The 12,047-nt window shown below is 48.8% G+C and overlaps 2 protein-coding genes across 2 annotated transcripts; both read right to left on the bottom strand.

Moving 5' to 3' along the window:
• Positions 1-9,020: 9,020 nt before the first annotated feature.
• N7473_002666 (uncharacterized protein) lies at positions 9,021-9,839 on the bottom strand (the record flags this gene model as incomplete). The annotated part of the gene is made up of 3 exons (XM_057148606.1): positions 9,021-9,182; positions 9,279-9,641; positions 9,705-9,839. The coding sequence occupies 3 exons, from the start codon at positions 9,837-9,839 to the stop codon at positions 9,021-9,023; spliced, it is 660 nt and encodes a 219-aa protein (XP_057012260.1).
• A 303-nt stretch (positions 9,840-10,142) lies between these two features.
• On the bottom strand, positions 10,143-11,326 carry N7473_002665 (putative alcohol dehydrogenase; the record flags this gene model as incomplete). Its single annotated transcript, XM_057148605.1, has 2 exons — positions 10,143-10,439; positions 10,517-11,326. The coding sequence occupies 2 exons, from the start codon at positions 11,324-11,326 to the stop codon at positions 10,143-10,145; spliced, it is 1,107 nt and encodes a 368-aa protein (XP_057012259.1).
• Between the last annotated feature and the right edge of the window lie 721 nt (positions 11,327-12,047).

Below are 12,047 nucleotides of genomic sequence, written 5' to 3'. Positions count from 1 at the left end.
AACTTCATGACTTTTAGTCAAGAAGTAGTAGTTCTATAACTTAGTTATTGCCCGTGATTATTCATCAATTATTCATACCTGAATCTCTTTGCCACGATCTTTTCTTTATTCTTTATCGCCATTACTAGATATCATTCCATCTATCCTGATCCTTTTCAGCACCCTCTCCTTTAACTATGGACCAGTCAGTCTCCACTCGCGGATCACCCTAGCCACAGTCATTGGCTCTCGAAGTCTTTCTTCCCCCTGCGATCACCGGCTCGGCCGACCAGCGCCCTTCTTTCACTGGCCTCGTGGGTCACTATGCCATCATGCGGGTCATCCATTATGTATTCGATCCCTCACGCGCAGGACGCCCCCTCGAGGGAGAGAAAAAAAAAGCAGCCATGGTGATGACCAACAGATGCGGAGTACATAGAGGACAGACGGATTTTTGACTGCATATTCTCACACGAGGTGGCAGTCTCACGAGAGCTTTTTTTCTTTTTGCGACCAACGACTGCGTGTTGTTTACATCACACCGATCAGAGGCTCGCTACACATCTCCCCGAATGCTCGCTAGCAAACCCCGGATATTTCCCCTTTGAGCAATGGCATAAACCTTGACGAGGGTCTGTCCTCACCTTGGGTGACCCCAATCTTGGTTTCGTCCTAGCTTTACCGTACCGAGTCTATCGTACAGTAGGTTAGTCAGGTTTGGTCGGACTACCTAGGTAGGAGCTAGGACTAAGTAGGTAAAAGGACAACTTCTGATCTTGTCGATGAAGGAGCGGTGACCATCGCTAAACCATTCTCTGGGCGAAGGATCAATCTCCCTCTGAATCATTCTATTAATGAGGCCGATATTCTCGAGTATCCATTTTCTCAAAGAAGCATACGTCTATACCCAAGTATAGAATAAGACTCTACTCCGTACTCACATCCCATTCGCAGTGTCGCAGGGCAGAACCCAGAAACCAAAAATCGGACAATGGAAAGCTAAACATCTAAACATAGTACACCTTACAGCTCACGGGACCCGGTGGCCTGACTTATGCAAGGGTGCAACGAGTCTGATTGGAGACTGACCAAACACCCTAAACCCTTTTGGGCACTTTCTTACCACTAAAACCTCCAAACCTCCCAAGTTGCTCCAACCACCTCCCAGTCTCCCACCTTTGCCCCACCGCACCAAACCCTACAGGATCCCTGCCCCCCCTTGGATCCCTGCCAACGAAACGGTATCATTCCCACTCTGCACTGCGACCTTAGCTTGTTGCTCGTTCTCTGCACTCTGCACTCTGCACACATTTCTATTTCCAGAACGTGCGGAGCCCGGGACATCGATTCGTCTGTAAGCACTGACACTGACAAGCTCTGTACTGTACCGAAACACGTTTTTTGCTCTGTTTTTGAGTTGTTCAGGATCTCGTATTCGACGAGAAGTTCGTATTCTGCATAGAATTGGTATGAGTGGACGTCGCATCACACCCAATTGCTATCCTAACGGCTCACGCCTAACAAACCCTGGTTCTGTCGATCGTGGCGGTCCCCCAGACGGCGATCTTCGAGATGAAATTACCCGAGCCTCGAGTGTTGCATGAACATGTAGTCTACTAGTGGCTTATCTAGGGATTGTTATTAGATTATCTAGGGAGGACTAGTACTAGCCTCCGTACATTGAAGAGCGATGATCATGAGGCTGTAATAATAGTGGTTGGTCTACCAAAGGGGCGTGTGGCTGGTGTCGATGTCCAATGTGAGGCCTGAAAAAGTGTACAGTCAGCGGAAGAAAAAACACTGCAAATTACTCCGTCCCACCTGTGCAAAGGTTCCGAGCATAAAAGAAATCTCCTCGATGGTTTAAACCCTAAATGAGGTCATTTTCAGGTAAGGATCGCAGATCTCTTCGGGGAAAAAAACAGACCAGCTGCAGTAAATGACTGGCTCCCTGGCGCAATTAGCCCAATCGCATTAGACTTTGTAACAATTAACAATGGTTATGTAACTCTGTCCGGCGAATATTCTTTCACTAGCAGATCTTGCGAACCAAGCTTAACGGCTCGGGGAGAGTCCCCATTGCCAGCCACCACGATGCCGAGGACCCCTTTCTTGCATTTATGCAAACAAGATGAAAAAACATGACCCTGACAGGCGATGGATCCAATCTCCCTCGAATAAGGATAAGATATGTAATAACTATAGTACCTCTTGTTTCCACTCGAAGCACCCGTCTGGTTCCCGACTCCGCGCTTTTGCCACGTTAAAGACGTCCGTAGTGGACACCGGGCTATACTAAAAAAGGGAGCGTTTTGTGTGGTAGAATTGATGATTTTATGGGCCGTAGTGGAGTTTTCGGGGTGGGCGCTGTAGGTATCCAGGATTTCAAGATTCCAATTATTTCCAATGACTACTCAACATTCTCCCAATTCGGAGTGTAGGCGAAGTCCTGGAGCGGTAGTCGGTCCGGTCGGTCCCTGGTCCTTGGGTCCTTGTGCTAGGCTCCTTTATTCCAGCTCTGTAGACGAGATACGGTTTGCTACCGCCAGGTACCTGTGCTACTTGCGCTTCTCGATCATCGGGTTAAAGCGACCGGTGGATCGCAATGATCAGCGAAATCCGTCGGGCGAAACTTGGGATCCTTTTGATCGCCAATCGCTGGCTTTAGATGGTTACTGTAGTAGTGTATGTACCTGAAGCCGGTTGGTACCATCATCCCCAGCTCTGACACTCCTTCACAACGATCACTCTCCGATCAAGGATCCGTACTCGTAGGGCCTTACCTTTTTCGTAGTGATGATCAAATAATTGTCCATTTTGGTTGCTTTTGCGATCGAATCTCTTCCTGAATACAGTAAAAGTTTAGGTTGAACCTTCATCCCCGGCAATCAACTCCCAACCACCCCTCCCGGCAAGGAGAGAGAAAGCCGATAACAGCCCCCTCGATATCAAAGCCCATCCCTTGGAAATTCAATTTGATTACTTCGTGAAGTCAACCAATTGATTAGGACGAACACACACTGAATTGTCAGTTAGTGTTTGATCTCCAAGCCGAAGGGACTAAGGGACCATCCCATCCCCTGTTCCAGGGGCGTTTGTACTTCCCCCTTCTGATCGACCAATCCTCGGGGCTTGAGCTTTACCCACCAACCAACCGCACCAAACAAGAGCCAAAAAAAGTCTCCTCGAAAAAAACCCCTTCAAACGAGTGACGTTATTCAAAATCACCCTTGCAATCGCGATTCGCGCCATTATTCCTCCAGGCACGAAAATATCCCGATTCGCCTGGTTCAGACACTAACCGGTTTCCGCTGGCACGTCCCGCTGATCAAGACAATCGGACTGGATGGAAAGGTACAAAAGGGAAGAGCAGAAAGAGAAGGTAGACCCACCCGTCGTCCAACTTGGTACAAGCAAGCCTTTCAAGGTTTCGGAGCATCAACCTTCTTGAGGCTTCTCCGGACTGATAGTATGGTGCGGTGTGCTTGTTTCTGCAGTGGACTAGGGCTAATATGGAGTACGGAGGCTATTCTTTCTCTGTGCCTTTTTACGTCGTTGATTGGAGGTCCAATTAGTGAGTTTGTGTTGGTCAATATTACATTATGATTGAGGATCCTGTTTAAAATTTTCCAAATATACTACCTACGGCGACTCCGGATTAGGATTTTTGTTAGCACATAATGCTCCACCCGTAAGGTTAATCTTTGGCGCTATTGCTATGCCTGCTAACTTAATTTCATGGTTTGCTGCAAGTCAATATGTACAGCAATTATTGTATGCATTATTTCGTGCTGTGCAGGCACGGGGGGAAACTAATAAGTTTATCTAGTGACAAAAAATCGAGATGGCTGGGACGTATGTATGAAATAGTCCATCTACTTTGTACCTGCATTTTGACATACTATGCAGGTACAGTCTATCAAGAAGCTCCTTCCGCAATCATTAGATTTTCCAAGGGGAGATCGATCTTAATCTTAATCTCAATAGTATTTCTTTTCCAAGGGCCAACACCTCCTCGACGGGAGCCTTGCATCGAAACCCGGATGGGAGAGTGGCGGCTGTGGTGATTAGACTGAAACCATGATCTACCCTAGCCAGAACCCTTACTGCCTTTGTACCCGAATCAAACGACAGGATCATAGTCTATGACTCTCATTGATTGCTGGCCTCGTCTCGAGGGGTGATGGAAGGAATGTGAGCTTCTCGCAGCACATATGATCGTAGCTCAAGGCTCATAGAGCTTGCACATCACCATCTTTGGTACAGTGGATCCCTCGATATCCTCTTCAGGGTTAATGGTTCCAGTTACGCAGCCACACCTTACAGTCCGTGGTACTTCTATTGAATTTGGGATTGGGGCCTTGGGCTGTGCCCAACTGGTGGCCTGGTGAGTAGGGCACCCAGCTCTTCTCTGGGAAATGAGACTGCTCGGGAGGATATCTCCATATTTCGAGGTTTCTGAAAGTAACATCTCATTTGAATTGATTGTAATCTTTAACAGTACAGTAGGGGTTCCTGCGCCTTGACCACTCAGAGTGTCAGATATGCTCGCGTGGTCATTGCGGAACTCGGGCGCTGGAGGTCACCTCCACACTTCATCGTCTGATATTCGGTAGTTAAGCCATAAGGAGAAACGTTATGGATATAGAACGATTATGTGTCCATAGATCATATCTGTCATTCTCTCTAGGTAAAGCTCCTTGTCCATTTAGTGCTAGCTTTGGTGTTGGGTGAGCTGGAACCTACTCCTTTAGGAAAACACAGCAATGGCTTCAAGCCACGAATGATAGTCCCGGACGACTTCCGGTTGATTACAGATACGCCACCTACTTTGTCCGTAACTTCGTTGGGGGTTGTTGATATTGATGACCGACTTTAATCTAGTCCTGCAAGAGATTGGGTATTGCGTGACTTGACCCGCCCGATGAATCCTGCAGGAAGTTGCGGTGAACATGGATCTAGTTTGGTGATATCTTCTATCTCTGTATTCAAGATCAGAGCGTAGCTAGTATTGATAACTCTACACTTCATAGCAGAATTATTGTCCGGTCAATATCTCTAACAATATCATACGGGTGACAAACTTCCATCTGCCACTAGCTTAGCCCAGGAATTGCGTTTCCCCACGACGCGGTCATTGACAGACTCCCGAATTGTCTCTGAGCCCCTTTTCGTACCTGAATCAGGACCGCTCCTGGTCGGGGTCTGAGTGTGTCGCCGAGAGCAAGGTCATAGGAAGGGTTTCACCACCACAGCTCTCAAGATATACTTAGAGATACGATTATTCAGGGCCACTCAGCTCGTAGACCAGACGCCACCCGCTTCAACAGCGACGATCCCATCCCTATCCTGGTTGGAGACCTAAAAGAAAGGTGCAAATCATGCTCAAAGCGTGGGCGAGCTAACAGTAGTGGGAACGGTGGTGCCAGAAAGGACACTACCGCCCACATGGAGCTCCTCTTCGGTAATCCGTGCTGATTCGATACTTAACTACTCGATGACGATCTTGGCTAATGGCTTCAGTTGAGGAGGGGCACTGCTAAGCCTAACTCTCCCACGTTCCAAATTCCGGGTCGGGTCTTTAGGGCACGCTACCAAGAAGTTAAAGAAGTTAAAATAAGTGGCAGCCTGCGTAAGCATATTGACCTTCCTTATAGGGTGTTTATAATCATGGTTGGAGGCCGAATATGGATAGCTCAGGGGCAGTGAGACATAAATCCTGCGTCTGTGTGCTTTTCTCGTCTGAGGCAGAAATAGACTAGTTGATTGAAGGTGTCGATCCGATTTAAGAGTGGGCAACCACCATACTTTCAATGATGGATATTTTGACATACCCTATGTATAGTCTCTGATAGAGTAATCTTCTTTATGATGCTGATACTTGCATTATGAAAATTGGTAAGGTCTTGAAATACCGGTTGTTGAGGTAGGGTCACATCCGCGCGATGCTGATCGGCAAAGTTACCTTACCCCGATGCGAGTTAGCATACGTCAGGATATATATCCCTGCAAGCGCTATCGCAACTTGCGGAGAAAATTCACCCCAAGAAACTGTCTTCAAACGACACTAACAAAGCCAAACTAATTACCCGATCGTACAATTCGGTAGAATTTACCGATTTCTAGAAAGCTAGTAACTTAGTCGCAAGGTGAGAAGAATAAACTTTGGTATCTTCCGCCCGATTGATAAACCTTCAATCAGTTCGTGCGATCGGCTTCGATCGGCCACGCTTGAAACCTCCGCCGAGTTACGGCCGTTTCAAGTTTATGGAATCAGTTTAAGCCTTCAACCGTCTTTTGCGCCGAAGTTCCCCCAAAAGGAGAAAACAGGACCGCTGTGGTCGACTTTGAACCAGGATCTCCCGGTCGAAACGCATGGAAACTGGTCTGATGCGAACTATTGTCTGGAAAAATCGCGCTGCCGTCTCGCTGATCCCTCAATCAATCGCCGACATTGTCTATACAGTATCTCCTCCAATTCAGTCTCCAAGCTCCATCAAGGCACTTGCACTGCCGCCTTAAACCACGGTATTGCGGTTCCGCACTTCTACGGTACTTCCCATCTGATTCCGCTCAATATTCGAAGGTGGCCCCCAAAGATCGATAAGAGACGGTACGATATTCTCCCGCACCAGCAAAAACGTGGTGGAGCAGATTTCCGCATTCCACACAAACAAAAAAAATACCAAGCTAACCGATCCTCCCAGTGGAGCCATAACTCGCCCACAGCAAGTGGAGAGGACCAATTCCAATCCTTCTCGCCTGTCGGGACCTCGGGATGCAAATCTACTCCGGAGTCCGTCCTGCCTCCTTCTGCGTCTTTACCAAATCGAGGAGACACGCTACTCGGTCCGTGGTGTGCGCTATTACAATTGTCCAATGACGGCGTTTACTTTGGAGGCTTTTCTATGGCAGGTTCTCCTATCACATCAGATTGGTTTACTCCGTAGTTGCTTCTCCATCAATGTCGGACCCGAGCATCCACAGCCCACTTTTTCTTTTCCTTTTGTTCTCCTCTCGGACCCTGACTAACAACAACAGCAGATTCAGCGGTTGACTTCCAAAGGTAAAACCCCTCCCTTTCCTGCAAGAAGCATGGAGTGGTGGAACGGTGATCTATCGACCCTCTTTTTCTGGAGTCTGCGCGAATCGTGATGCACTATCCAAGTTGTTGTTGCCAAGTTTCATTGAATCTTTTCTGCCAAGGTAGGCAGCAGTCCCAGAGTGTCTCCATTTCGTGCCCCATTCTATCCGTAAGTTCCAATGTGCGGAGGTTCCTGTGGGACGAAATCGGTGCCAAGTCCGCCCTTGAACCTCGGCCTTAACAGCTTTTTAGTAGAAATATCCATAACTAGCATAACCGGATCACAATGACTGAACAATGCAATCGCACGGCCGCCCTGCGAGGGGATCCTGCGAAGTACTAATCGGGTTACCGTAGCGGACTTCTCATAAGCTCTATCCTTGCTTGAAGCGAAGGTCAAAACGAGCGAAGCGAGGACAAGATGGAGAATGAGGAACCAGAGAAAAATCTTCAAAAAGAGGAGCGATTAGGCGCATTGATTGGATAGTGCAAGATTGGAATATGCAGGACCCTCGCTTAAACGGTATACATTTGGAAATGGGACTATTCTCTCACAAGCCGACGACATCACCATCAACAGTATATCATGAATATTATCGTCAACTGTAAAAGCAACCATCAAAAGCCAAACATGAAGGCTTCGGAACCTAACCGAGCCGGGACGAATCGGGAACCCTGAATCGGCCCCACGAACTGTGGCTTGTTATTGGGCTTCAGCCTCGACGCTCCTCTTCCGGATAACCCTAAGGTTGGCACGGCGCATCAAACACTTACTGCCAGTCTGCCAGTGCCTACTAGGGTACGGTCACCTATACTTAGGTCATCCTGAACTCACTATGACTAAGTGATTGACAATTCACCAGTCGCCTGCAAAGGTATGCAAAGCGCAAAAGTAGCTAGCTTGGGCCGTTACTCGTGAGACATCCGTCTGTCTCAGTCGATCCCTAAAGCGGGATAAGGGGGACAGCGACACGGCCAGGGCAAAAGCTCAGATTCTATTCTTAGCCGGTAGAGCGAACTCAAAATTTTCTTTTTTAGCCGGGCTATCTGGGATATCCGGGATATCTGGGGATACTTTGGCAGGATCGCCTGTAACGGTGACAGCTGATGGTCTTAGTTTTGGGCCGTGTGTTCTTTCTTTCTTTTTTTTTGCGGGTTCCGACGAAGGTTCTCAGACGTGATTAGTTGGTGATGCTTTGCTCGGTAGATCGAAAATAGCTTAGAGCTAAGTTAAGTTACTCGACAGCGTAACGTTGCCCAATAAAGCGCCTTAGTGGATTCCCCCTTATTTTTGGGAGGATAAATCTGGGTTTAGCTGGACACTTGTGGAAGTTAAGGCATGCTGGGCATGTTGGGTGTGCTTGGTTGGGCTGATCGACGTAGCCCTACACGAATAAGATGTGGTTATAGCGATGACGATGCACGATGAGGCTGTGCATCTTAGCCTGACTTTTTGGCTTTCTAGCGGTCTGAAGCTTTTTTTTTTTTTTGGATCTGAAGTTCGAGCCGATGTAACAGTAACAGCTTATCTGGGGCGATCTATCTACCAAAAAGAAACGTGGGCTACGCTACTAGCTGAGCCTATGTGAACTACCGACGAGAAGACATTGCGGGTGGCGGTATACTTGGACAACGACAATGTGAGCCGCAAGTCAGAGGAATTGATGGAGATTGAAGCGGTCTGTCCACTATCCAAGTCCCTATGGGTCACCTAAGGATTTCCACTCCGCACATGTATGTCAACCTGAAATGAAGCAGGGACTGTCGCTGACTGAGAGATGAAGAAAAAGAAAAAGCAACGCAGGACGATGACCATGACACCCGAAAAGAAGACGCCGTATCCCCCCTTCTGCCTAGATGACGCCGGTATCCCATGAATGCCCGACTCCTTTGTTGCCCCGACCCAAACTCCGAAAGAAATACCAGACCGAGAGAGAGAGAGAGAGACAAAGGTCGCTTAAAACATGGAAGCGCTCCTTTCGACCGAGCGACCATAGCAGACGGGGTAGAGCTTCGACCAGAAGGCGTACTTTTCCGGTCGATTCTCCTTCTCCTCGATCAGCCATCTCGCAAAGGGCGTCTCAGTTTGGAATGGGTTCGGGCTTCGATAGGCCGCGACCTGTTCTATGTGTGAGCAAATGCAGAAAAGTAACGATGGATTCTCCGAAATCCCACACCCTTAGAGAAGACTGGGAGATCCGGAAGCAAACCTTACCTCTTCGTATCGGAGGAGCGCCTGATGGTATTTCTCCGAGAGACCAAGTCTTTCCACGGTCTCTTCCTCAACATGCTTCGCGGCATTGACATACCCGCGTGAGATACACTCACGTTCAGCAACATTGTCCTCGCCAATAGAGACTCCTGTCGCTAACTTCCGGGCCTGATAAGCGTGGGCAACCTCGATGAAACGAGTCAAAATGTCTGCCTCCCAGGTTTCGAACAGTGGGTGATGGAATTCCTTGATGTGCTGCTGGAGGAGCAAGAGCTCTCGCTGAAGACGGGCCGAGTTAACCTGCAGCTTGATGAGACGGCGTTCAAGATGCTCGTTCGACATGCGCAGAGCTGCTTGGGTAGGGCTCTAGATGCTCGAAGTTAGCATGTAACACAACATGATGATGGCGTCGATTCTTGTAGTACGTACCAGGTTGTCCCCTTCGAACCAGGCGTAAGGATTGTATGGGGGCTTGACAAGACTGCCGGCCATCAACGCAGAACCAGTTCCTTTAGACTGCGGACGGGGTGACTCCCCCGGAGTAGGCTTGTTAGTGGTGCTCATGATGAATTGGGACTGTGAGAGATGAGTGGAGGAAGAAAGAACAAGGATCAAATGCAGCCTGCCCTTTCTGATGAGAGGTGTATGCCACTATGAGCAGTGAGAGTGATGGTCTTAATGGAAGATGAGGATGAACAAGATATAGAAGGCACGACGGAGATGATGATAGAAGTGAAGCCCAAGAAAGGAAGGCGCGAACACTCGTTGACACCCGCCAACCTCAACTCTCAATCTCCTCAGTTTTCACGGAATGCATTTTCATCTTCGTTTATCTCGTCAAAGGGTCGTCATCTTATTCTGCTAGATTTACAGCTTGCTGCCCGAGGCTTTCCCAAATTCAACAACCAGTTTTCCGAATTGCGTGCCTTGCTTCATGTCCTCGAAGAGCCCATCGATGGCAGAAAGGTCATCGATGTCGGTCCTTAGCACTCGCGATACAACGGGTTGAATTTTGTTGGCAGCCACAAAATCGACCATTTCCTTGAATTCTTTGCGCGAGCCCATGGTGGAGCCACGGACATCGATATTCTTCAGCACAGTCTGCATCGTGAATGGCATCTTTGGGGAGACGGTCATGCCGTAGACGGAGAGAACACCACCAGCCTGTTCACGCTTGTCAGTTACTGTTACCGAGAAATATAGTCGCTCGCAAGCATTGTTTTGCATGATCTGTCACTTACCTTGAGTAGCCGAGCAGCCTTCTCAATTGCATCACCACCGGCACCGTCGATGATGGCATCAAAGTTCTTCTTGCCAGAGGGAAGCATACCCAGCAGCTTCTTATCCCATCCTTCTTCTTTATAACTCACGCCGCCAGCAGCGCCAAGCTCAATCGCCTTCTGGATCTTCTCCTGGCTAGAGCTTGTCACGAAAACATGAGCCCCGCGAGCGACCGCAAATCGAAGCACCATCAATGCGACACCACCGCCAATACCCGTGACCAAGATAGCAGCGCCGTCCTTGGAGTTCCTCTCGCCAGCCTTGGAGACCAAGGCTCTCCATCCAGTCAATCCCGTCAGGGGCAGGGCTGCAGCCTCCGCGTCGGAGAGATGGGCAGGTGCCTCTTCAACCTCCGACTCATCAATGGTAATGTACTCTTGTAGAGTGCCCTTATCATAGAACTTGGTGCCTCCCATAATCCGATATCCAGTTGCCTCCTCCGGCCCATCGGGGCAGTCTTTCCAGCCAACACCCGGGTTCAGAATGACGCGCTTGCCCTGCCATTTGTCGGCATTGGACACGTTGGGGCCGGCACCAACCACAATACCAACACCATCTGCAAGGAGGGGAACATCGAATGTCACGCCGGGGTATAGGTGCTGGCGGAGGAAGAGGTCGCGGTGGTTGAGGGAGGCGGCGGTCAGCCTCACAAGCAGCTCTCGCCCCTGCGGGGAAGGCTGGGGCAGGGTGCGCAAGGTGAGGGGATAGTAGACCTGGCCGGGCTTGCCAGGCTTGCCATCAATGGTTGAGATGTATACTGCCTTGGACATTTTGATCTCTCTCGATGTCGATGTATCTTTGACCAAGTTGAGAGGGTGAATGAAGCTCTTATTGTTGGTTCGTGCGGGGATGGTTGATCGGGATGGTCGATCTTATCGATAACCGAGGCCCAGTGATGATGACAAAATCACAGCTAAGCACTGGCAGGAAGGAGTTATCAATCTAATACACTGGATTCTTGAGTTCGTTCAAGAAGAATTGTGGATATATTTCAACCCTCAGTGGCACAGCGCAGACTTTATGTTTAATCTCAAGTGGGAGCTCCCCGTTACGTATTCCGGGGGACCTCGGTCCACGGAGGAACGGGCGACATTAGTAATTATGCTTTGGGGATCAGCAACATCTTTGTCTCCAATTTGGAGTAACTCAGCCTTTGTACAGGGTCGAACTATATCACAATGATTAGATGTTCATCGTAGAATGGGGCACAACTTTGGGGGCCACCACCTATGGTCGATCTGACTGAAAGAACTCCGCCCGCGTGCTAGGCACCTGGGGGCATAGAACATGGCCCTCGCAGTGTTGGATGAGTACAACCTCACAGGTCTGCTAAAATAACACTAGGTTGGATTTCAACTGGAGCTTAATCACAAATATTGAATATAGAACTTGCTTTCACCTACTAGGGCTATTGCTTCAACTCAGGTAAGGTTATTGGGCCATACCTAGTACTTTCAAATATATATCACTACGGGATAGACCCAGTGCAGG

Source organism: Penicillium subrubescens (genome assembly GCF_028828155.1).
Source record: "Penicillium subrubescens strain IBT 31985 chromosome Unknown utg000002l_segment0_segment0, whole genome shotgun sequence".
In the NCBI taxonomy this organism is placed as follows: Eukaryota; Fungi; Ascomycota; class Eurotiomycetes; order Eurotiales; family Aspergillaceae; genus Penicillium; species Penicillium subrubescens.
Note: the sequence above shows the minus strand (reverse complement) of the source record. Positions and strands in the feature narration are given on the sequence as shown.